The sequence below is a fragment of the Ptiloglossa arizonensis genome, chromosome 13 (assembly GCF_051014685.1).
Source record: "Ptiloglossa arizonensis isolate GNS036 chromosome 13, iyPtiAriz1_principal, whole genome shotgun sequence".
In the NCBI taxonomy this organism is placed as follows: domain Eukaryota; kingdom Metazoa; phylum Arthropoda; class Insecta; order Hymenoptera; family Colletidae; genus Ptiloglossa; species Ptiloglossa arizonensis.
In genome coordinates, this window is record NC_135060.1 from 12,262,993 (window position 1) to 12,286,915 (window position 23,923).

The 23,923-nt window shown below is 39.4% G+C and overlaps 4 protein-coding genes across 6 annotated transcripts in view; 2 read left to right on the forward strand and 2 right to left on the reverse strand.

Moving 5' to 3' along the window:
* LOC143153589 (hemocyte protein-glutamine gamma-glutamyltransferase) overlaps positions 1 to 16,421 on the forward strand; it is a 31,182-nt gene extending 14,761 nt beyond the window's left edge. Inside the window, exons 8-11 of one of the 2 annotated variants that reach the window (XR_012993867.1) lie at positions 477 to 767; positions 1,689 to 1,849; positions 2,739 to 3,786; positions 16,335 to 16,421. Coding sequence is in view for 1 of the 2 variants with exons in the window: in XM_076324973.1 (XP_076181088.1) it covers positions 477 to 767; positions 1,689 to 1,849; positions 2,739 to 3,026 (740 nt within the window). In the remaining variant the exon portion in view is untranslated. Of the gene's footprint in view, positions 1 to 476; positions 768 to 1,688; positions 1,850 to 2,738; positions 4,518 to 16,334 lie in introns of those variants that run through there. The other variant, XM_076324973.1, reaches the window with a different exon arrangement.
* LOC143153670 (uncharacterized) lies at positions 3,883 to 16,469 on the reverse strand. Its single transcript, XM_076325089.1, has 9 exons — positions 16,398 to 16,469; positions 14,752 to 15,001; positions 12,906 to 14,394; positions 12,077 to 12,207; positions 11,952 to 12,010; positions 11,686 to 11,873; positions 9,070 to 9,534; positions 8,986 to 9,001; positions 3,883 to 8,572 (listed from the first exon to the last, which is right to left on the reverse strand). The coding sequence occupies exons 1-9, from the start codon at positions 16,467 to 16,469 to the stop codon at positions 4,079 to 4,081; spliced, it is 7,164 nt and encodes a 2,387-aa protein (XP_076181204.1). The 3' UTR covers positions 3,883 to 4,078.
* A 28-nt stretch (positions 16,470 to 16,497) lies between these two features.
* Positions 16,498 to 20,660, forward strand: LOC143153590 (uncharacterized). Its single transcript, XM_076324974.1, has 6 exons — positions 16,498 to 16,635; positions 17,131 to 17,391; positions 17,490 to 17,673; positions 18,234 to 18,387; positions 18,457 to 18,678; positions 19,442 to 20,660. Coding segments are annotated over exons 2-6 (1,659 nt in total). The 5' UTR covers positions 16,498 to 16,635; positions 17,131 to 17,389; the 3' UTR covers positions 20,539 to 20,660.
* On the reverse strand, positions 20,572 to 23,354 carry LOC143153591 (uncharacterized). 2 transcript variants are annotated; one of them, XM_076324976.1, is made up of 9 exons: positions 23,335 to 23,354; positions 22,929 to 23,269; positions 22,599 to 22,758; positions 22,418 to 22,530; positions 22,207 to 22,338; positions 21,926 to 22,133; positions 21,702 to 21,846; positions 21,496 to 21,610; positions 20,572 to 21,411 (listed from the first exon to the last, which is right to left on the reverse strand). In XM_076324976.1, exons 2-9 carry the CDS (start codon positions 23,118 to 23,120, stop codon positions 21,256 to 21,258), a joined length of 1,221 nt encoding a protein of 406 aa, XP_076181091.1. In that variant the 5' UTR covers positions 23,121 to 23,269; positions 23,335 to 23,354; the 3' UTR covers positions 20,572 to 21,255. The 2 variants fall into 2 exon arrangements, with proteins under 2 accessions (XP_076181091.1, XP_076181090.1); XM_076324975.1 differs by lacking the exon at positions 23,335 to 23,354 and having other exon boundaries at positions 22,929 to 23,328.
* Positions 23,355 to 23,923: the final 569 nt, after the last annotated feature.

A 23,923-nucleotide genomic window follows, 5' to 3' on the forward strand; every position in this document is an offset into this window, starting at 1 on the left:
ACAGAAATAATACTTCGTAAGCGTTACTATCTTGTACTTTAAAAGTTGTACGAAAAGGAATTCCGCTCGCGTAATCGATAAAATAAAAGTAAGAAGGAAACATAACAGAGACAAGGCTCGAGAATAACATCAAAAATTTGCGCTCAGTTCGAGTTCAAATATTTATCGATAAATCGTTACGAGTAAATCTGTTCCACTAATTACGAAGCGATAACATGTTACTTCGATCGTTACGTTTCTCCTTACGATAAAAAAATATTTTCTCTAATTGTCCTTACGTATATATCAAAGAACGATCGAACCTTGTATGTCGCGATTATTTCTCGTATACGGAGAAATCTCACTCGGCTTTCGTACTTTATCAGCTTCTACAACACTTTGGCTGTTTCGAATAATCGATTCGAATAATATTGTACGATTAATCCCTGTCAACGTTGTCATCGATGACACCTTGACACCGTTCGTTTCGCACACAGGGACCGAAGCTGAACGCCTAACGCTGTACAGAGCTGTGCGCAGCACCGAGGTAGCGAAGAGGTTTTACTCGTTGCCATCGCCAGGAAAAGAAGACGTCGATTTCGATCTCGTGGACCTTGAACGCGTGAAAATCGGCCAGCCTTTCTCCGTGACAGTGAACATGAAGAACAAATCGGACAAACCGCGAACCATCCAAGCCATCTTATCGGCCGGTAGCGTGTACTACACCGGAGTGAAGGCGAATCTGGTGAAGAGAGCATCGGGTGATTTCGTCCTTCAACCGAATGCCAGTAAGTCGAAATCTTAAGGATTTCACGTGGATACGTGAACCGAATAATTAACCGTGTACGTAGGAAATATTTTCGACGTTACGTCGCTACACCATTTTGAAACAATTTCGAAGGCCAACCGCTCGAGACTCGAACGATACGAAACAACCGAAACTAAGATACAGATTGATTAAATATTCGATCACGAGCTGGGACATTAACAATCTTACCGCGCGACTTGTGTTATTTTAATTTTTCATGGACGATTGAAAAATACCCGTGCGTAACGGAATGTTAAAAAGGTGAGACGTTTTGCATCCATCGTCAATGGTACTGATTGTGAGTGGAATTGTATTACACTTCAACAGCAAAGGTGATCCTAAACATCCTTACTGGATACTAGAATCCAGGGTCTTCGATAGTTGTTTTCGGTGATTCGAAAATGATAAACGGGCTAGTTATTACGAGTCCAACCCTTCATAGTGGTGAATACCGGAGAGATACTTTCGTAGGTCGTGATATACGATCGATGAGTTTATCTTCGGTACCCATGAGGCCCATGAGGTACAACATTCGACGGAAAATTTCCAAAGATCGTAATTACAAATTACATTTTCTTCAAATTGAGCGTCCAGAGACATTAGAGCGACGGTTAGAAATTTTAAATCGAGCCCGTACAGAGTATTACCTCGTTAATTGTCCAAATATTTCCTCGATAACCGACCTGGAGTTCTCGCTGTTGTCTCCATTTCGATCCAAGAGAAACGAGGTGAATTCGTAGGAAAAATTTGCTCATTCCTCGATACGAGGAAAGTTCGTTCCTGATCGAGACCTAACCCCGACTCGCGATCAGTTAACGAGGTTACACGGTACAAAGTTTTTTTTATCGACCGTTACTTATGTTCGCGCGAACTTTGACATATCGCGTTTAACTTATTCCAGGCGAACAATTGAGGCTCACGGTCACGGTGGACGATTATTTGGACAAGTTGGTGGAGTACTGCATAATGAAGCTGTACTGCATCGCCACGGTGCAGGAAACCAGGCAAACGTGGGCCGACGAGGATGACTTCCAGGTCTTGAAACCGAGCATCGTGGTCAAGGTAAACCGATCGATCGGTCCTTGAAAATATTTCCTTCTTAGTCTATAGCCGCTTCTTCGATCCAAACATGTACGAAACACTGAGAAATTATTATATTTGCATTTACGACTCGGCTCGAACGCAACACGGTAAATAGTTAATCGCTGGATCTTTACTCTGTACGACCTCAGTTTCTTTTTACCGAACACCGATCGTGCAATTGTTTAATTTATAGACACTCCAGACGCGTAGAATTACTCAGGACCTAGTTCCGGCGAATGAAATTCTTAATAATTCAGTTCATTGTCCAGATATTCTTCCACACTTTAAATTATACGTGTCTCTTCGTAGTCCGTGAAGTCGTACTTTGTTTATGCCGGAATTACATATATACGGTCAACAAAACTGTATTAACCGTATAATTATTCACGTGTACGAGTTTTCGGCATCATTGGACTTCGTCTCTTCGTTTCTAACATTCAAACGCCGACTACATAGGATTTTTTAGACGTATCTATTTCTCGGCTACCATGCAATGTTATCGCCTTTGTCTACAAATTTACAAATTTACAAATTTACGAACACTTCTACCAAATCTCTTTCCTCTATCAATGACGAATCGTTTTGTGTTTATACATCCTCATTTTTCTCTTTTCTTTCCTTGCGCTTTTGTGCATCTGCACTCTATTTACGTATTTCGAATTTGCATACCGTATTTGAAACATTCTTTGTATATTATTTACCAAAGGACGTCACCCCGTGAACAAGTAAATAACTGTAAATTATAAAACATTTTTACCGTAACATGTTTCTTAGTGGAGGCTAACTGTTGATCTATTTTCAAAACGATGACTTTGCAAGCTCGCGAAATTTGCAATTCGATGACTGGAATAAAATAAATATCTTTCAGATCGATGGCGAGCCCACGGTTGGAAAACCTTCGACGATCAGTCTCAGTTTCACAAATCCATTGAAGAGGATGTTGACCGATTGCAAGTTCAATTACGCGGGACCAGGCCTCTCGAAGAACAAAACGTTGATGTTCAGGGACGTGGAACCGGAAGAGGAAGTCTACGTGGAGCACCAGCTGGTTCCGCAAAAATCTGGACCGCAGAAAATCATCGCTACCTTCACCTCGAAGCAGTTGCTGGACATCACGGGATCTGCTTCCATCGACGTCCTCGACGAGGACGAGTGAATCCTCTCGAAATCCTCGCTCGATCCTATCGCGTTTCGATCTTCGTTCGATGCGAGACGCACGAATGTAAATCGTGCACGTTTATCGAGTCGCCGAGATTCATAATAGCGGATTTCAATTTCCGGTCGATGACGAACATTGGGTTAAAAACATCTTGGTCGAATGGTACGTTGTCTGCATGATTAGGCGCAAGGATTACGAACGTTGCGCACGATTGATCGAAGGTTGAGATCAGATCTCAGAAAAGGAGATTGTGTAATCGAAGAGAACATCAAGGACCTAAAAATAACCGGTAGGTTCGTATAAATTTGCGCGCGAAGTGAATGAGAATGATACGCAAATACTGTTGGGACTTCCATCACCGTTATTATTACGTTAGCTAGTAAGTTTTCTACCATATTCGATATGTATTGTTTTCGAACAAATTCGATAACTTCCGACGAATTTCTCTTATAGATTATCAACACCAGCGTAAATTACCAAATTCGTTGAAAGCACTGTTCTCGTCGTTACGTTACATTATCGTCTTCGAATTAGTTTCGTAAGTTCTTTAAGATTTGAGATTTTTCATTTCGAAATTTTAGACAATTTTCCACCATCGAAGTACCTTATCACCTTGAAATATTTGTACACGAAAGACATTATAGAACTATGTCTACGCATTGTTACCAGCGTTTCGAGAGAGTCTGTTCTCCGTTATAATAAGAAATTTCAGATTGACCGATAAATGGATCTCTGAACGTTTGAAAAAAGATTGCAGGTACGTACGAAATACTTGAATATTATTAGCTGACAAGTGAGAAACGTTTTACATGTAGAACACAACCGTCGGGAGTTAAATTGTCCAAGTTTAGACTATACACGATATTTAAACATTGCTATAGCTAGTATTACGATAATTCTATTTTTATTATTATGCTGTAGTTACACGTAGAACGGCGGTAAACGCGAACAAAGGTCGTATCGACTCGACGAACCACGAAACACAAGATAGAAATCTAACGATACAACGGAACGTTTACAACTATGAACGAAAACGATCGAACGAAAGGTTATGCGACTACGTCGCAGGTGATCGTGAACTGGAGACACCAGAACACGATACAACACACAATACCGTAAACGAGTGGCAGTAAACTCTCCCTGGAGAACATTGAGAATTCGTTGTTCTCTTTGTTTTCACTCTCCTCTTTCGAAGTCGTGCATCTCGTGTATGTATCGTGCGTGACTTTTTCGACACGGTATATTCCCTCGTCCGTCGCGCGTTCTGTTTCACGGATCAGAAACTCCATCAAGGACCTCGTGTCCTTCGTTGTAACGCTACTGGAGGACTTCACGGGGCTTTTCGAATCGATCTCGCGAAAAATACTCTCGACGAACGAAACGCTCGACGTTGAAACGGATCCAGAAACCACGCTTTCGAGTTTACTCGAACCATCGATGGACTCTTTACTCTTTGCAACGTCCATTCTCTTCGTGGTCTCCGAGACCTCGACTTCGTCGTCGCTGTCGAGACTATCCATGCTTTTGGTTACAATAATATCGACGTCCTTGCTTTCGTACAGGCTACTCGACGAGTCTTCACGGATCACGGTGTTTCTCGTTTCGTCGTGTTTCGTTCGATTCTCGAGCGTCTTCAATTTGTCCTTCAGACTCTGTTTGTAGATGTCGATGGCCATGTACACGTTTCGAGCACGAATCGTGGCGAGATGAATGGCTGCTATCGTTCTACTGGAGATAACTTTCACAGGGAGTATCGTCGATTCTTCGTTGGTCGTTTCCTTACGATTGGAATCTTCCAAACACTTCGAGGTTAGATCCAAAGAGGTGAACGACATCGAGTTCGGTTCGCCAATCTGCTCGAAATTCTTCGAAGATTCGTCGGGACACTGTATCGGACCCGATCGATCGGACTCACGATTTTTCGTCGAATCTCGATCGTTGTTACGTATTTCCCTACATTGTTCGTTCAATGCTTCGATCGAAATCGAATCGGTGGAATTTTTGCGAGAATCTTGTAATTTCTCGTCGAAATTCGAACAGTGGACGTGCTCGGTGGCCACCGATTTCGAATCTTGGACAGTTTCCGTGAAACGATTATCGGTGAGAAGCGTGTCTGTCATCGAAGAGACGTTTCTACTTTTCGAGTTTTCAACTGTTTCGGATGCCTTGTCACGATACTCGCTGGTGATGCGTTCATTCGAATCGGTCTCTGTTTGTGTCTGTACGTTCAATTTGATCGAAGCCATCTCTTCGAGATTAGTTTCCAAGCTTTTCGTCGTTTGCGTTTGAAAAGCAATCCGAGAGGAACTCGGGCACTCTGTACACGTTGCGATGTCCCGTTTTTCCGGTGATGACCTCAAAAGACAATTCACCGTCTTGTCAATTTTCAGCCTGTCTCCGCAATCGATCGCATCCTCGTTGCTTTCGAAAACTTGTTCCAACTCTCGATATCGTTTCAACGTTGTCTCGGAACGTTGACTGCCTCGAACACTGGACGACACGTCATCGAAACTTGCCGATTTCTTCTTCAAACATCTGCATATCTTTTGTTTCTCCCTCAAACATCGTTCGGCTTTATTCACCAGCTCGATGTCGATGCCCTGGTTACAAAGAAATTCCTTCAGCATGTTCATCAACGGTGGACGAACATTCGCTTCCGTTTTCCTTTCTTTGACGAAGGAAGAGACGAACTTCTTTTCTTTCACGATTAAAGGATTCTTGGACTTTTCTTCACCGACTGTTGAATGGTTGAAATTTTCTTTTCTCACATACGTGAAACTGTTGGACTTTTCTTTCCTGGTGATCGATGGATTCTTGGACTTTTCTTCACCGACTGTTGGATGCTTGAAATTTTCTTTTCTCACATACGTGAAACTGTTGGACTTTTCTTTCCTGGTGATCGATGGATTCTTGGACTTTTCTTCACCGACTGTTGGATGCTTGAAATTTTCTTTTCTCACATACGTGAAACTGTTGGACTTTTCTTTCCTGGTGATCGATGGATTCTTGGATTCATCGACTCTCCTTGAAACGTGGGAATTTTCTTTCGTAACAACCAAGGGATCGTGGAACTTCTTTATCCTAATGATCGATGGAATTCTAGATTTCTCTTCTCTGATCGTGGGATTGTTGGAATTTTCTTTCCTCCCAACCAACGGACGGTCCGACTTTTCATTTCCGGTGACTGAGTGATTCTTCGACTTGTGTTCACCAATCGTTGGATCGTTGGAATTCTCATTTCTTGTGGTCCAATCGTAGCTTCGTCGTTCTTCGACGCGATCGGCGAATGATACCTGTAAATGATCGCGTTTCCTGGATCTCTCGTCTTTCGATTCCGTATACGAAGCGCACGACGAAGAAACAGAATTCGAGGACGTCTGACAGAAATCGGAGGATTCTATTCCTGCGATACTGCCGGAACTCTCGCTGAATTCCGTTTTGCAGCTGGTACTCGTCATGGAAACGTAACTGGCACGATCATTCGGCTGAGAGCTTCCGAGATTAACGTCTACTTCCGTATTCATAACATCTTCTTTGATACCGATACCGGTAAACGGAACACAATCGTGTGTCACTGGTCGCTGCACAGGCTTTTCCACTAATCGAGCTTTTCCCAAAGGGTTTTCCACTAATCGGGTATTTTCCGAAGGGTTTTCCACTAATCGTGTATTTTCCGAGGGGTTTTCGACCAATCGAAATTTTTTCGAGGGGTTTTCCGCCAATAGAAATTTTTCCGAAGTGTTCTCTACCAATCGAAATTTTTCCGAACGGTTTTCCACTAAACGAGAATTTTCCGGAAGCTTTTCTATTAATCGGCGATTTTCCGGGAGTCTTTCCACTGATCGAGCTTTTTCCGAAGGGTTTTCCACTAATCGGGTATTTTCCGAGGGGTTTTCGACCAATCGAAATTTTTTCGAGGGGTTTTCCGCCAATAGAAATTTTTCCGAGGTGTTCTCTACCAATCGAAATTTTTCCGAACGGTTTTCCATTAATCGAGAATTTTCCGGAACTTTTTCTATTAATCGGCGATTTTCCGGGAGTCTTTCCACTAATCGAGCTTTTTCCGAAGGGTTTTCCACTAATCGGGTATTTTCCGAGGGGTTTTCGACCAATCGAAATTTTATCGAGGGGTTTTCCACCAATAGAAATTTTTCCGAGGTGTTTTCTACCAATCGAAATTTTTCCGAACGGTTTTCCACTAAACGAGAATTTTCCGGAAGCTTTTTTATTAATCGGCGATTTTCCGGGAGTCTTTCCACTAATCGAGCTTTTTCCGAAGGGTTTTCCACTAATCGGGTATTTTCCGAGGGGTTTTCAACCAATCGAAATTTTTTCGAGGGGTTTTCCACTAAACGAGAATTTTCCATTAATTGAGAATTTTCCGTAAGCTTTTCTATTAATCGGCGATTTTCCGGGAGTCTTTCCACTAATCGAGCATTTTCCGGAAGTTTTCCTACCAATCGAGATTTTTCTGGAAGCTTCTCAACTAATCGTGTATTTTCCAGATGCTTTTCCATTAATTGAGAATTCTCCGGGAGCTTTTCTATCAATCGGGAGTTTTCCGGGAGTTTTTCCACTACTCGAGTATTTTCCAGAAATTTTCCGACCAATTGAGAATTTTCCGGGAACTTTTCCATTAATCGTGGATTTTCCGTGAACTTTTCCATTAATCGAGGATTTTCCGAGAGCTCTTCCATTAATCGAGGATTTTCCGGGAGCTTTTCCATTAATCGTGGATTTTTCGGGAGCTCTTCCATTAATCGAGGATTTTCCGGGAGCTTTTCCATTAATCGTGGATTTTTCGGGAGCTCTTCCATTAATCGAGGATTTTCCGGGAGCTTTTCCATTAATCGTGGATTTTTCGAGAGCTTTTCCATTAATCGAGGATTTTCCGAGAGCTCTTCCATTAATCGAGGATTTTCCGAGAGCTCTTCCATTAATCGAGGATTTTCCGGGAGCTTTTCCATTAACCGAGGATTTCTTGGAGGCTTGCCCATTAATCGACGACTTTCGCGAAACGTTTGTTCACAGTGTTTTATTGGACTCCTTGTAATTTTACTTGCGTCTATGTCCCTCGTTGGCTCCTCCTCGTGAATTTTAGTATCTTCTTTAATGGCTGTTGTTCGAGCGATACGTTTGTTAGCGCCCTTGTTCCCCCTTTTCTCCATTGGCGTGGACTTTACGATTTCTTCCAATACTCGAAGAACCTTCGATTCCTTCGGGGACTTTCGTCGAAAAGACTCAGACGAAGATGTTTTCTCACAATTCTTCGTGCAAGCGGACTCCGAATGACGCAGAGGTTTACCTTTCGAACCAATTCTTATCGTCCCTGGTCTCGACTCGAGTCTGGGACTGGTCTTCAAGCTCAGATTACTCCTTTTGCTCGTGATTTTGAAACCGTTGATCGCTAAAGTGGGTACAAGGTGCCTACTCGTTGAATACATTTCATGGGAGACCCTTTTTTTCGATTCGCTCGTCGTTCGCCCTTGCTTCGTCTCTCTGAAAATAACGAAGACGATGATAACGATAAACGAGGTAAATTTCTATCAACGTGCCCAAACGTAAATGCAAAATGTATAAAATTTATCAAAATCACGAGCACATGTGCAACGGACATCTCGCATACTTTGCAAAATTTTGCACCGATAAATTATGAATTTCGCCCAACACTTCGCGCATCACTTCGCGCATTTATATTAATTTGAAGCATAAGCGAATCGCGAATCGAATTGCTCTCAGAAATTTGGTAATCGTAGCCACGAATACTCTCGTATATTCTGTTCGTATTTGGAGCATATTAAAAGCGTCGAAAATTTGTTCCGAAATTCGAGGAGCAAGAAGTATAGAGCAACTTTAAGATCGAAGAAGAGAAATGAAATTACTCGTACCCGCAGCTCCTTAATTATCAAGAGATAATACGAGAACGAAGAAATATTTTTTCATCGAACGGTAGTACCGTGAGGATCGACCACCTTTTGTATTGCTCCGAAGATTCGTATTTTTTCAAAAATAACAAATTCTGTGCACAGAATTCTCTTACTTCGTATTTTCGAGCGTTTGATTGGTCTTCTCCTTAGCGTGCAGAAACGGTCGAGACTTTTGCGTCAAAATCGTCGCGCTGCTCGACGTCGGAAGCTTCACCGATCCACCGGGTCTCCAAACCGGATGTGGATTAGCAGAAGCGCGATGCTTTTGCCGTGAGGTCGGTTGCTTCGAGCGATTGGTATCCGTGTTCAATGTCGATTTCCACGCGAGTCTTCCGTCCTCTCTGTGACGAATACCGGTGTCGATCGTTTTCTTTTCGATCGTTTTGTTTCGAGGGACCTCCAGAGGTCTCTCTTTCTCGCGACTTCTGGGCGTGATCTTCATCGAGTTTCTCGATCTTGATCGTTTCACCGAAGTATTCGTATTCAAGATGGCGGACATCTGCGTCTCGTCGGAACTCTCTCTCGTCACCGGAAGATTTATATCCGCGATTTTTGGTCCGACGATTCCGTGCTTGCCTCTGAAAAGAACGAAATCGACATCACAGTGATCGTTAACCCCTTAGACGACGATTTAACTTTCGATGACGCGTGTTATAATTGCGGAGGAATGTTAGCCACTCGGGCAGGATAACGACGATCCACCTCTTCGATGATAAAAATAATGTAAAATATTGTAGTATCGGATTTTCCGCGTTCGCTTAGGCCTGCTTCGAGCGTAGGCCTAAACGAGATAACGCGCGCGGTCGGACTTGAGTTGAACTAAACATTTGGCGCCGATCGGTCCGCTAGCTTTCCTGGAAGGCACGAGTATACTTTACAGGGGGTCTTGCTCTTGCGCGACGACCGAGCGTGAGAATGCATGGGGATGAAAGGGAATACATGTGGTTCGGAGAAAGTGAAGAGTGTTTGGGAAAGACGAACGATCAGGATGGCCGAACGTGACCGAATGTCTCAAGTGAGAGAGACTTAGGATTGGAATGAAAGAGAATTAATGGGAATGACTATATAGAGCGCGAGAAGAACGTTAAGAAACAGACAGTATGACACAGTATGAGACAGTATGACACGGTATGAGACAGTATGAGACAGTATGACACAGTATGAAACAGTATAACACAATATGAGACAGTATGAGACAGTATGACACAGTATGACACAGTATGAGACAGTATGACACGGTATGAGACAGTATGAGACAGTATGACACAGTATGAAACAGTATAACACAGTATGAGACAGTATGAGACAGTATGACACAGTATGATACAGTATGAGACAGTATGAGACAGTATGACGACGAGAGTATACCCAAAGAGTGTGTCGCGGACAGTATGACTGAAAAGACGATAAGACGAGACAATTGAAAGACGTACCAAGCGAAACTAACCACCGACACTACATTTAACACTATTATCACTGTAATTCATAAGAAATATACATATATCCATAAACCACGCACGAGTACAACAGTTATTTCGGGGGCTCGTACGGGGATCGATCGCTCAAAGATCTCTTCTCAAGTGATTTGAAGAGAGAAAAAACAACAATATATTCAAGCATAAAACTTGAGCTACAATCCACACGTCTCGATTTTCTGACCAAAACCCGTCCACACGAATCAAAGCCCTTTCTTCGACTGTAGCGTTCGTCTCCTCCAGGTTAAAATTCCAGACCCGTTGCCAATGATCCATACACACTCTCGAAATCCTACTGTAAACTTTAAACATTCGCTCGATGCCGTTCCCTCTGTTCCAAACACTTTTCATTCACACTCAGTCATACATGGGACTTAACCCAGTCATACCGATATTTATCTCATACCTATATAATCAATATTAGCGTCCTCGAACGCTAAATTTTCTTTTTCAAAACATTACACAAGGTCATATCTGGGTTATACCTGGGACCTAAACCAGTCATACCGATATTTATCTCATACCTATACAATCAATATAAGCGTCCTCGAACGCTAAATTTTCTTTTTCAAAACATTACACAAGGTCATATCTGGGTCATACCTGGAACTTAACCCAGATATACCGATATTTATCTCATACCTATATAATCAATATTAGCGTCCTCGAACGCTAAATTTTCTTTTTCAAAACATTACACAAGGTCATATCTGGGTTATACCTGGGACCTAACCCAGTCATACCGATATTTATCTCATATCTACGTAATCAATGTTAAAGTCGGTCATAGCTCTCGCTGTCCTCGAACGCTAAATTTTCTTTTCGAAGACATTATTGAAAAAGAAAAAGGTTTCTTTCCAATATTGTAGGATAGTTTGCGTGCATGTGTGTGAAAGAGAGAAAGCATGAAAGCGAGCGAAGGCACGAGAGTCAAACGTTAGTTTCTTATCGAGACTGTATAAACATTTTGAAAACGATAACGAAACTTTTAACGCGTTTTTCAATCGTAAGTGTCGATTCGTATCATTTAATAAACGAATCCCATGTTACATCGAACAATTAATACAAGATCGTAAGAATCTGAACGATTTGAATCGAGATAAGTGTATACAGACTACATTTACAATTGTTACAAACATTACTGTCCATCGTTAGCGGACAAAACATCGAAGAAGGAAATGAAATCCTACGAAGTAACATCGTTCGACTTTAAGTAAATTTATATACTTATCTACGAACACTGTAAATAATTACTTTCTATCGTTGAGGAAAGAAGTCGCGCGACCGTTTGTCGATTTATATTGCCGTGAATTTTGAACATTTTCCTTTTCTTCGTTGTTAACCGCCACATCTTTGATCAAAGCGAAAATGGAACCGATCAAGCGGGATATTTCGCGCGTCCATTGGTCCCAGAACGCAACAGTTTCGTTAAAAATTCTCCTCTGAATGAACAATAAATTAAAAATTATTTCCGTCCTCTCGTGAATATACCGAATTGCTTATTGCATTCTGGAGCTCACTTTTCTGTTCGCGTTCTCTTCTCGATGTAATTCCGGCTGTATACGATCCAACCGACGGTCTATAATTAAAACGAATCAATAACGCGCGGAATACGAATATCTTTGAACAAAGAAAATGTTCGTACCGTGTTCTTCGATGACACGTTTGTTCCAATTCACGGCTTTCACCAACTGAATAACATCCTTCGAGAACAGTTCGGTGATTTCTAATTCCGCTTTGTAGCTATCGTCCGAACAGTAAATGTAATCTTTGCACCTGTCGAAAACAAATTGAATATGGTTAAAAATTACCGATAGAAACGGAACTCGGGTTTAGAAAAATTTTATTCATTTTCTCAAAGGGGCGACGTAACTTGTTCGAAGAGGCGACAACCAAGAAATAAATACAGTTACTGTATATGTTATCCGGTTAATGTATATAATTATATACAAAGTGAACTTAAATAAATGAGTTACTTTTATCACTATTGTGAGTTACAATAGCCGTTTTTTTTAACGTTAATCGTAAAGTAGGATTTGTGTGTATCAACATAACCCCCAAATCACGAATAATTGTGTTTCTGTTCTTTTCTTCGTATCAATTTTTATACACTCTATAAATAATTCATAAGTATTTATGCACTCTATAAATATATATATATATATATATCTTTGTTTATTTATTCAGAGATAGTATCTACATTTTCTTTTTCATATTATCTAATTCCCTACCAAAGAAGTTCTTTCCTCGTTGTCGTCCATTTGTAACGCAGCAAAGCGCGCTAAATTAATAATACCGTAGAAAACCTATCGCTCGTGTCATAAATACTGATAAATTTCAATTTATTCTACAGAAAAATTTAAATTCCTTAGAAAATTACGCGGAATACGTATTTATTGTGTTGGCCGTGCTTCTCGGACATTTCGAAATCGAGTAAATCGGTCTCGAGTGCAATTAGTTAATCTTTTTCATACCTCTCGATGGTTCTGTTCAGAAGTAGTAACGTCATCTTCGAGCAAATAGAATCGACCGAAACGTCGCCTCGATGTTTGATCCTGATGCTCTCCATTATCTGCCAATCGCAGAGTAGATTGTCGTAGATTCTCGTCAGAAGTTCGCATATCTTTACATTCGCGTTAACGTTCGATCGTTTCGTTTTCAAGTTGATCATTCCTAACTTAAAATCTTCGATCGAGAGTCTCTCGATTTTCTTTACGGTGTCTCGATCGTTTTCCATTTCCAAATCGTCGATCATCGACGTTCGATCGATCTCCTCGCGCGAAACAATATTACCAACGATCGCTGCGACGTCGATTTCGTTTTCTTCGATTTCTCGCTTCTCTGTAATTATCTTCGCACACTTCTCGTCCGTGATTAGGTTTCTTCCGCCGTGACTCGGGCTCCTTTCTCTCAGATCGATCACCGTGCTCTCCATCGTCGACGAATCGGTCTCGGAGCGATCGTAAACGCTGGATCGATCGTCGGGGAAAGATCTCGAGGACTCGGTGCCGATGGAAGTCATCGAACCGTTCGATTTCAGGGAAGAACTCGAAGCAACGTTTCGATCCTCTTCCTCGATCGTCCTCGTCTTCTCGTGAACAGCGTTCGCCGATTTCTCGCGATTCAACGATCGTTTCTCGTCACTGTTCATTTTGTATCTTCGCGAAACAGAAGTCTCTGTATCGTTCATCGCTGAAAATCGATACTCCAGTCTCGAGGATGCTTTCACCCCCGAATCTTGAAACATTTCCGAGCCGATTTTCTCGTCCTCCAGCTTCAAATGCGATCTTTCTTTCGGAATCGAAGAAGGATTCGATTTCTTCTCCATTTCGAATTGTTTCGTGATCGACTCGAAAGCTTCGCTCGTACTTTCATCCTTCGATCTTCGAATCCTTCCTTCGAGATCATTCTCGATTTTCCTATCGTCGAGTTTCCGTGAATCTCTGATCGGTTGGCTCAAAGCTTTCTTCGCAGTAGCTGAAGAAATCTCGCGAAAGCTCTCTTCGTAATCCCTATCGTTTCCCTGGGTGGATTCCTCGCCATTGGGATCTACGGGACACACTTTCTCCCCTTTCTTCGATCTCACCTCAGCGAATAGGAAAACTTCTTCTTTCGTGCTCGAGGATTTCGACGATAGATCGTCCTCTTCCAGTATCGAGGATTTCGATAGTGGATCGTTCTCTTTCGCGAACAATTTCGTCGAGATTACTTCTCGACTCTCGTCGAACTGTCGTTCGTTGAAACCTAATTGGGATTGTTCCTTGTTACCGGGATAGATCTCCACCAACTCGAGGGGACAACCGAGAAAAACGTCTCCGATGGTTCCATCTTGGGTAGTTAGCGCGCTATTGGTCGACGGTTTCTTCTCTTCGAAAGAACCAGTGCTTTCCGTCGAGGAATCGGAAACCTTCGGTTCAACGTCGGTTTCGACGATTTTTTCGAAAGCTCTTGGGTTCTCAGCACCTCGAGACGATGTTACAATAACGATTATTTATTTCGCCCAAGTCCAATATACAACTACACGACAGAGGAACAGTGATATTACGAGGGTAGTCCCAGAAGTGACCGACCTGAAGTACGTATCTAAAGTACTTATAAAGTTTAAGTTTGAAGTTGTTAGGTTTCAGTTTTCTTTGCTAGGTCAGGTACTTGTAGGACTGTCCCCGTAGCTGCAAGGTTTGCAAAAAGATACAGAAAGCAAAGGGCGTATATCCTCGTTAGAAAGTCATAGGACACTTTATTGAAACGTAAAGGCTTAAAAGAATGATGGAAATCGTTGTTGAAACGTTTAACGGAGAACTATCTTTTCTTATGTTCTACCTGATTCGAATCTCGATGACGCGTCCTTTCGAGAGTCGTCGCTTTCGAGACACCTGTCGTTTCTCGATTCTTTTTTCATCGTCGTTCTTGAGTGCACTTTTAACACGGTTTTGCTCACATCGCTTTCTTGGCGATCGACAACGCTATTCGAGATCACGGTGAAACTTATTTCCCGCGATTTGTCTATCACTTTCGGCGAGGAATTCCGATCGGAGGAGAGCGATTTCGAAAATCTTCCGAGACTCGTTTTCTACCCTTCGTTCCTCGAGGAGTTCTCGAGGGAGATCCCTTCACCTTCGAAAATTGTCGACGAAACCGACCTTAGAGGTACGAAGCTTCCTTGTACGTTGTATGGTCCGACTCGAGGTTCGCGAACGGAGGTATTTGCAATACGGTGTTCATCGACGCGATAAGACGAAATTAGAGAGAGAGACCGGAGCAATTGGGAGAAAAATTACGAACTGTTTTCTACGAGGAACATAATTTTGGAATTCTAGGGTTAAGATCAATTTTGAAACGACACCATCGCGCGCGCGCTTTCAAATGTTCTTCGTGTTTTGGCCAAGTTCGCATCATGCGTTTGGAAGTTTTCAGAATTAAAATTATTTTCCATTAACTTCGTTCGTAAGAACTTTAAACGCTGACGTTCTTTCCGCGGGGAAAACGCAGTGCTGTTCCCAAATATTGCAAAACGTGCTATTTCTATTCCGATATAATTGAAAAGTGTTCAGACGATTGAACGCTATGTTGTAAAACGTGCTTAAACAATCTATGTAACGCGAAAGAGCACATTTAGCGGTACTCGATTCCCTCGATATAACTTCTACTTTAAATTTACTACGAGAATTATAGTTCTAAAAGTACGTTGACAAAAATTGAATGCCACGATTCGTTGTGTTGGCCATTCTGCGCGAACTGGTCATTGAAGCCGAGCGAAAGATTTATTTATTTTATTACGAGCTCAACGTTTCATCGACAGATAAATCATCAACGAAGCTATTGTTAAATTAGAAAATTCGGTCGACGATCTCGCTTTCTTTGATGCACTCGAGAAGATTTTCAATCTATTTCGCGGGTCTTGTCTTTAATCGTCGATCCAATTTTATATTTGTCGTTACGATATACGAAAAGAAAGAAAAAAGAAATTATTATTACTATTGTTATTATTATTATTATTATCACTGTTATTATTATTATAGTTATCATTATTTATTATTATTATTATTATTATTGTTATCATTATTTATTATTATTATTATTGTTATCATTATTTATTATTATTATTATTATTATTATTATCATTATCATCACTATTATTATTATTGTTATCATTATTTATTATTATTATTATTATTATTATTATCATTATTATTATTTATTATTATTATTACCATTATTTATTATTTATTATTTATTATTTATTATTATTATTATTATTATTATTATTATTATTGTTATTGTTAATAATAATTCGCGACAATTCGGACGTTAGCCGCGATCGATACGAAATCCGAGACCACCGTCGACGGCCAGTTTTTATTTTGTTTTTTTTTTTATTTTCGACGAAAGTATGTTTTACGCAGGTTATTAACACGCGAGGAGGTCTTCCTTATCGAAGAAATAAACGGGGATCGACGTATCAGTACCGGAACTGGCGAGGGTGTTCGAAGGTTTCCCGAGTTGCAACAAATCGCATTGCTCGCCGATCTTTCTGCCATTGTACCCCGACACCTCGGTGTTCAAGGAACGCAATCGAGAGGAGATCAAACGTATCAACGGATTGTCGGTTTTTATCGGATCTACGGAGCATCAAACACAAAGCAAAGAGTATTCGCAGAAGGCCGATAAATTCAAAAAAACAACGTCTCCGTCTCGTCGTCAGAAGTACGAAAGTTGCGAAACAGAGACGGGCAAACATTCGTTCGAATAAAACCAACGTGTAACGATTCATTCGATTCGACGTTTATACAATTTATATTCGTTCGTCGCGAACTATTCAATTTCATGATCGGAATTCTAGTATTTATTCCTGTATATTTAATTTTATAATCGAAACTCCGGTTTCTATCGGTACGTATGCAATTTTATTATTCAAATCCTAATTTTCATTCGTCTTTTATTCGTACGTATGTAATTTTGTCATTGAAATTTTAGTCTTTGTTCGTACGTATGTAATTTTACAATTTGATTCGTCTTTTATTCGTACGTATGTAATTTTATCGTTCGAATTCTAGTTTTTATTCGTACGTATTTAATTTTACAATTCAAATTCTAGCTTTTATTCGCCGCTCTTTTATCCAGATAAAAGTTTTGCCCGTCTCGAACGACGCACTGCAAATACGTAATGAAACGATTCGACGTGGTTTAACGTTCTTTCAGTTATCGTAAAACTTGGTGCAAATATATCTGGAGCTCGAACAAAAGGAGACCCGTACGTCAGGGACCAGTGTTCCTCAAGAAAGAAGACAAGGTCGTATTTAATTTTCAACACTTCGTTGATCCGACGCAAATCATCGAGGATTACGCTCGTGCCTATATTTATAACAAGTAAATTAGCAATGGACGCGTTACGATGAATTTCATTCACGTACGTTTTCGTGATTCCGATATTGGCGAATAAAGCGAACAGACATCCGTAATGTTAGTACGCCCTCTATGGGGAGAAAAAGACATACGTAGTTGCGCACGCACGCACACGTGGAGTATTCGAAAGAGAACGATTTTTTGGAACTTTACAGGCCGCGTTTGGTTAAAATCGATAAGAAGGGAATACCAAAATCCGTATCGACGCATCAGGACGATCAAATTGTTTCGAACGTGGACGTCCGTCGTTGCAAGCCGAGACAACACTCTAAATGCGAAAAGACCCGTTTGCATACGGATGTCACCCAAACGAGAATACCAGGATGGAGGTTGAACAAAGTTAGACTCGTTGTCGAGCCGTTTCACGAGTCTTCGCGTGTTTCTCTTTGCAAATTATTTTAATCATTGTATCGCGGGTAATATCGATACTGGTACCGTATCGATACGTATCGGATACCACAGTATTGAAAACATAAGTATCGAAAAAAATCGACATCTCGATACGTACTCGAAATGTCGATACCTTATCGGTATATATACTCGAATCGAAGTATCGATAACTTTTCCAAATTTTTCGATTCCCATTTAATAGCTCTGTTAAAGTATCCACGTACGTACAATCGATACTACACGAGGAAACTTTTTCTCGACGAAATCGCCTTGAATCGTGAAGACCTGTGAAACGATATAAATACAATAAAATGTTTCGTATTTGCATCGTGTTATTAATTACACAAATTTTCCGTTTTTCTTTTGATTACGAATAATCATTATCAACGATGGAAATTTTATTCAACGATAATCTTTTCAAAAAAATTTCTTAAAATATTTGTTGTTTTGGTTTTCCGATTTTACCAATCTCTTGAAATCGTTTATTATAATTCGGTACGCATCGACAGTCTACAGAGAGTGCCTTGAGAAAACCGAAAAGGCCGACAAGGACTACAGCGACTCACAATTTCCTGTACGAGTTCGACTCGTTCGGAAATTCGAAATCTCCGAATAACACAACGCCGACGAGACTTCGAAGCTCATCCAACATCGGTCAAGGAGGTTAGTGCGAGTTTAGAACGAAGATAGAGCGCGCTTCTGGCAGAGGTTTATATCGTTGTACGTTTCCAGATTCCCCTATGAAATCGTTAAATGCCAAGCAAAATTCTAACACCGGCCAAACGTATCCTATAGCCGCTCTACCTAAACTACGATCGTACAGCGAGTCCGCATCGAACAAATTAGACAAACAGAACCATGCGATTAATTATAATAAAAACAACAATTTACCTAATATAAGAAAACGGGTGGCCAGAGGGGATCGGGGATTGATTATGGATCGCGATGAAAAAGGTAAGATTTCTACCGCGAATTTCTAATCGCTATTCTCGATTCTAATGACCGATAATGAATGATAATTCTTCGTTGCGGATAGTATCGAGCTAATCGGCTGCGAATTTAAAATATTGTATTAATGAAATTTCTGTTGACCGAGATTGATCAAGAAATACAAAATTGGTGCAAAGAAACTACAGACGTCGGTACTTTTTAAAATGTTTAACGCTAATTTGTAACTATTTAGAACCAAAAACAATTAATAAATTATATACCACTATATCCGAAAAACTCTCCTCTATTTTTGAAGACAAACTAGAACTTTCTAATATTTTTACGTATCACGTGATATCTCATTATTGATGATAACCTCAATGTCGATTAATTCGACCCTCTGATGAAGTTATTTGAAGAAAGTTTCAATTTGTCGGACAGTGTAATTTATCGTGATTCTTCGTAGAGTTTCCGGTAACACAGATACCAGTATGGATATTTTTTTATGAATGTTGCCCAAAAATTATTTTTCATCTTTTTTTTAAAGGGCCGCATTACCATCACTTCCGTACAAATTCCTAAATCGGAAATATTTTCGCAATACTTGTTAAATTCAATTCGGTTAGTTTTTCTTTTGCTTTCATTTTCAAGAAAAAAATTAGAGCAGTTTAAATTACGGATTAAATTTTAAGACGAAATATAAAACCGGGGTGTTCGTATTACCGCCTTTATTCGAGGAGTTCTCGTTCCGCCTTGAGCAGGTTTTTGATGAAATTTGATTTTTCAGGAACACGGAATGCCACCAGTGAAATTGATCGCGAAGTGGAAAAAGTGAAATTCGATTGGCAAGCGTTCAGAGCCGACGCTGCATGGAAACGGGATAAAAATTTGATTCCGGGTACGCGAACGAAAAAGTTGTACGACACGTTGGACAAGATGTCGCGGGAGATCGAGAGAATTCAAAAATCGTACTTGGATCCAAAATCGAATCAGTATTTACAACGGAGCGCGACCAAAGAGTTGAACGATTCTCAATCGTCGTACGATGATAAAGTCGATAAAATCAGGGATGTACTTTTCCGGAAAGAAAACCTCCGCGAAAAGTTTGTCGAGAAAAAAAAAATCGATCAAGTTTCAAGCAACGTTACGAGCATCGCTTCAAAAAGTGTTCCGGCGAAAAGCATTCGCGCGAACAAACAATCTAAAACAAAATCTCTGCTCTGCAATACGCGAACTCAAAACACCAAGAATGCTTTAAAATTGGATGGCGATCTATCATTGAGTTTAAAAAAAGGAAATTTGACCGAAGTTTCATTGGAATCGGAGTTTGGAAATGGTCGAGAAAACGCGAAACGCGGGATGCGAGACACGGAAAAGAATTTCACAAGTAACGAGGATTTAGAACCCAAAGTATTATTTCCATCGTCGAAGAATCTCGCAGAGATGATAAAAAAATTGAACGTGCAATCTTTCGATATGTACGACATTGGAAACGATTGTAACGATTACGAAGAGGATCTTTCGAGAGAGAGTCTCGAAAATGATAGAAATATGGGAATAAAACATTTTACAAACATTAAAAATATCAGCGTTGAAAACTGTACGCAAACAATAATGGATGAAAAAACTGAAAGTACCAAAGCAATGAAAGAACCGTATACGAGAGATGTAGTTCTAAAAAGAGACGATCGTTTAGCGCAAGATAATAACGTATTGTGCTTCGACAATTCGATTCAAACAAAAGTCGCACCTGCTCTTAAGAACGACGCTTTTGTGAAAATGGAACAACACGCATTGAATAATGTTAGTCTGCCACGAAATGCATTATTGCTTGCGCTTCAGTCAGAATATTTGAAAAAAGATGCATCACTGAAACTCATGTAGAACTTCGTGATTAAAAATAGTCAAATTAAAGTATAAATTTTAAAACTGCATTTTAAACTAAGTATGTAAATTAAGACAGAATAACGAGGACAATTTTTTAAAGATATAATTTACATATTATAGAAAACATATTTTTTCGTATATTCTAATACAATGCTTAATCGTTAATAATATCTTTCTATGTCGATGGTGCTTTAAAGATATTTAAATGTAATATGTGACAGTTAAATTTCTATATACATATACAGTCTTATGTTGTACAGAATGTACATTTGTTCTTTATACGACAAATGAGGATTTTTTTTCTTTCATATATTTCAGAACGTATTACATAATTTTTTTTCGTTCGCTACTGAGAAAGATTTAAAAGTCATAATCACTTAGGCTGTATTTTACGTTCGGTAATTTACACGTTCGACCAATTCCACCGTGTGCATAAAGCTATGGCACTATCTGTAAAGAGTGATCTGTGGTAACGTTGCAATAACTGCAAACTGAATGACGAAAGTATGAAATTTACTCCTAGCATACATGCCCAGTATTCTGATATGTTTTTAACTAACCAATGTATAATATATAAATGTGCCATACTGGTGTATCGTATGTAAATGATTGATGTTCTTTTTAAAAAATCGTGTACAATAAACACGATTCAAAGGTACATTTTTGCAGCAAGTTTTTATCAACCGTATAAATTTTGTTTTTCGATGGAACATATCACAATACTGGAAGTGCAGAACTGTGACTTTGATATATAATGGCCCCTGTAAAATTGATTGCTGCAGCCAAAACGAAAACAGGCATCCAACGACCGTGCGAAGCGGTCACTAATTCAGCCGTCAGTGGGCCACACAAAATACCCGGTATAGTTGCCTAAAATATTATGCAATTGATCATTTTGCTAACTTATCTGTATCAAATAGTATCTATTAAAGTTGAAAAAAATTTCAAACTTACGATGGTATTAGAAACCGCAAAAGTGATTCCCGCGTGATTCGGTGCTACATCCGCATGATTACTAAGATGACCAGCAGAATTACATGCACAAAGCCCCATGGATATTGAAACGAAACTACAAAAGACGAAGTCACATCGTAAAATGCATTGTAACGTTTATATAAAAATAATTTGTTACCATATGTGGGCTAAATTTAAATACTAACATCACTGCAGCGAGTAAATTATCCACGGCACAAAAGGCTAATAAAAATGCACCGGGACCAACTAGGCCTATATTTGTCATTAATCTCCTTACTGGCAAAACGGACCACCTTTTTTGTATGAGATTATCGGCACTGTGTCCAGCGACTACAAAAAAAACCGGTCATGCCATATATTTTTTCTTATGAAATTTTTACTCTTTTCCTATAGCTTAAACGATACATACCAACACCAACGAGAGAATTTACAATGTACGGAAGCGCTGTCAAACTAATACTTTCTTTATCAGCGGATAAATTTCTCGCTAGGTATGTTGGCAGCCACTGCATTATTATATAATTACTCCAATTCATTGCAAAATGTGCTATGTACAATGCCCATAAAGGCCAGTGTGAAATAAATTCAGTCCAACGCAAACTTCTATTTTGCGTTACCTTAATAACGAATAAACAATTAGTTTCTCCGATTTGTTTCTACGCCTTCTATTAATTTAAAAAAAAAAACCACCTTAGGTACAAATAAAGGAATTTCGTCCTGGGAATTAGTTTCGTGATACAACATTAACCACAAAAGAGTCCATAGGATACCAAACGATCCAAATAAATAAAATCCTGTTTGCCATGATAAATGTGAACACAACTAAAAATATTTTGTATATTTTAAATGATATTATCCACAATGCTCAAGTAATGTTAATTTAGAGGCAGATAAAACTTACAACAGATGCAACTACTTGTCCAACTGAACCAGCAGCTACGAGGTATCCAAATGCACGAGACCGTTCCTCTACAGGAACATTATGCGCGAACAAATGAAAAATAACAGGTAGACCTACGAAAAATGTAATGCTAAATCTATTAAAATAAAGTTGTAGAATAGTGCGTTCGATAGTACTATACCTAACCCTTCCCCAAGTCCTAGAACTACCCTACAAATTATGAGCAATGGAACCGATTGAGCCAAAATCGGAGTTATAACTGTACTAATAGACCAAAGTAGAACCGCCAACATTAGCACTGTTTTGCATCCAAATCGACTTGCGGTACTTGCACCGATAATCTAATTCAACATAAAGGTCAAGGAAATATATTACATATGGCAATACACAAAGCAGTATAATAACACAAAATCTTTAATAGGTAATGAATATTTCTTAAAATTAAAATAATATTTAAAACAGTTGATATAGTTAATTAGAAGAAATATAAATATTGAATATTCCATCGTACCTGACTAGTAAAATAACCAAAAGCAAAAGCAGAAAGTATCCAACCTTGCCAGTGCAAATTCCATTTAAATTCATCGGTCATTGGAACAATAGCTATAGGCATTATAACTCGATCTGCCGCGTTTATAAAATTTGCGGCAGAACACAATGCTACAATCCGCGATGTTCGCGGGAGCATTCGAAATTTCGGCATGTTTGAATAATTTTGATCAGTCACATCGCACGACTGCTTTGGACCATTCTAACCACAACTGACACGTAAGATAAAAAATTTGATACGACACTATGTCACTCGAGGTTTGTATACGTATACGAGGAACATTGTGACTGCTCGTTCAATATCTGTGAACAAAAACACCCTAATAAAGTTAGCAGATCCAGTAAGAAAAATCATAAAAATTATTCACATTGTAGGAGATGAAACGTACGAAACTCGACGTGTCAAATACCACGGTTACGCGACACCGTGTACAAAGTTACTTCTCTCAATCATCTGTAGATAGCGCTTAGTCCAAACAATTCAAATGTACAATTTTTTAGACGATTTTACTCAAAACATTTACCAAACAGTATACTCATACTTACTGTAAATTTATCTTACAAATTGTCCAAGTAACTGGCACGTAAAAACTTCAAGATAAAGGTTGCATTATTACTGTAGTTTCGGTCAAATATCTATGTCGTTTATTCATTCAGAAGACATTAAATAAATAGTCCAAGGCTCCTTTATCAATTCCATATATAATGTTATCGATTTTGATTAGATTAAAATTATATTACTATTAAATATAGAGATTCAAACTGTGAAATTAATGATTCTTTTTATCTACAATAGAGAAGTAATTAATTGAATTTGAACTCTTTTAAGTGAGAAACACAACTTCTACACGTATCGTGTAAATTATATAAATTAAATAATTGTTAAATCAATGTATCTAATAAAGAATTACTGATCTTCGTGTTTTAAGACGTGATTTATTTAAAAGAAACAGCAAA

Coding starts and splice junctions, on each gene's coding strand:
- LOC143153670 (XM_076325089.1), bottom strand. CDS start 16,469: ATGGCAGAAAGATCGGCGAGCAATGCGATTTGTTGCAACTCGGGAAAC. Junction 15,002..16,397: donor GAACACCCTCGCCAGTTCCG/GTACTGATACGT, acceptor AACGAAGGGTAG/AAAACGAGTCTCGGAAGATT. Junction 9,535..11,685: donor TCTTTCCTCAACGATAGAAA/GTAATTATTTAC, acceptor CGTTCTTTTCAG/AGGCAAGCACGGAATCGTCG.
- LOC143153590 (XM_076324974.1), top strand. Junction 17,674..18,233: donor CAGGATGGAGGTTGAACAAA/GTTAGACTCGTT, acceptor ACGCATCGACAG/TCTACAGAGAGTGCCTTGAG. Junction 18,679..19,441: donor TATGGATCGCGATGAAAAAG/GTAAGATTTCTA, acceptor TTGATTTTTCAG/GAACACGGAATGCCACCAGT.
- LOC143153591 (XM_076324976.1), bottom strand. CDS start 23,120: ATGCCGAAATTTCGAATGCTCCCGCGAACATCGCGGATTGTAGCATTG. Junction 22,339..22,417: donor GACAAGTAGTTGCATCTGTT/GTAAGTTTTATC, acceptor AAATATTTTTAG/TTGTGTTCACATTTATCATG. Junction 21,847..21,925: donor AAATTCTCTCGTTGGTGTTG/GTATGTATCGTT, acceptor TTTTTTTTGTAG/TCGCTGGACACAGTGCCGAT.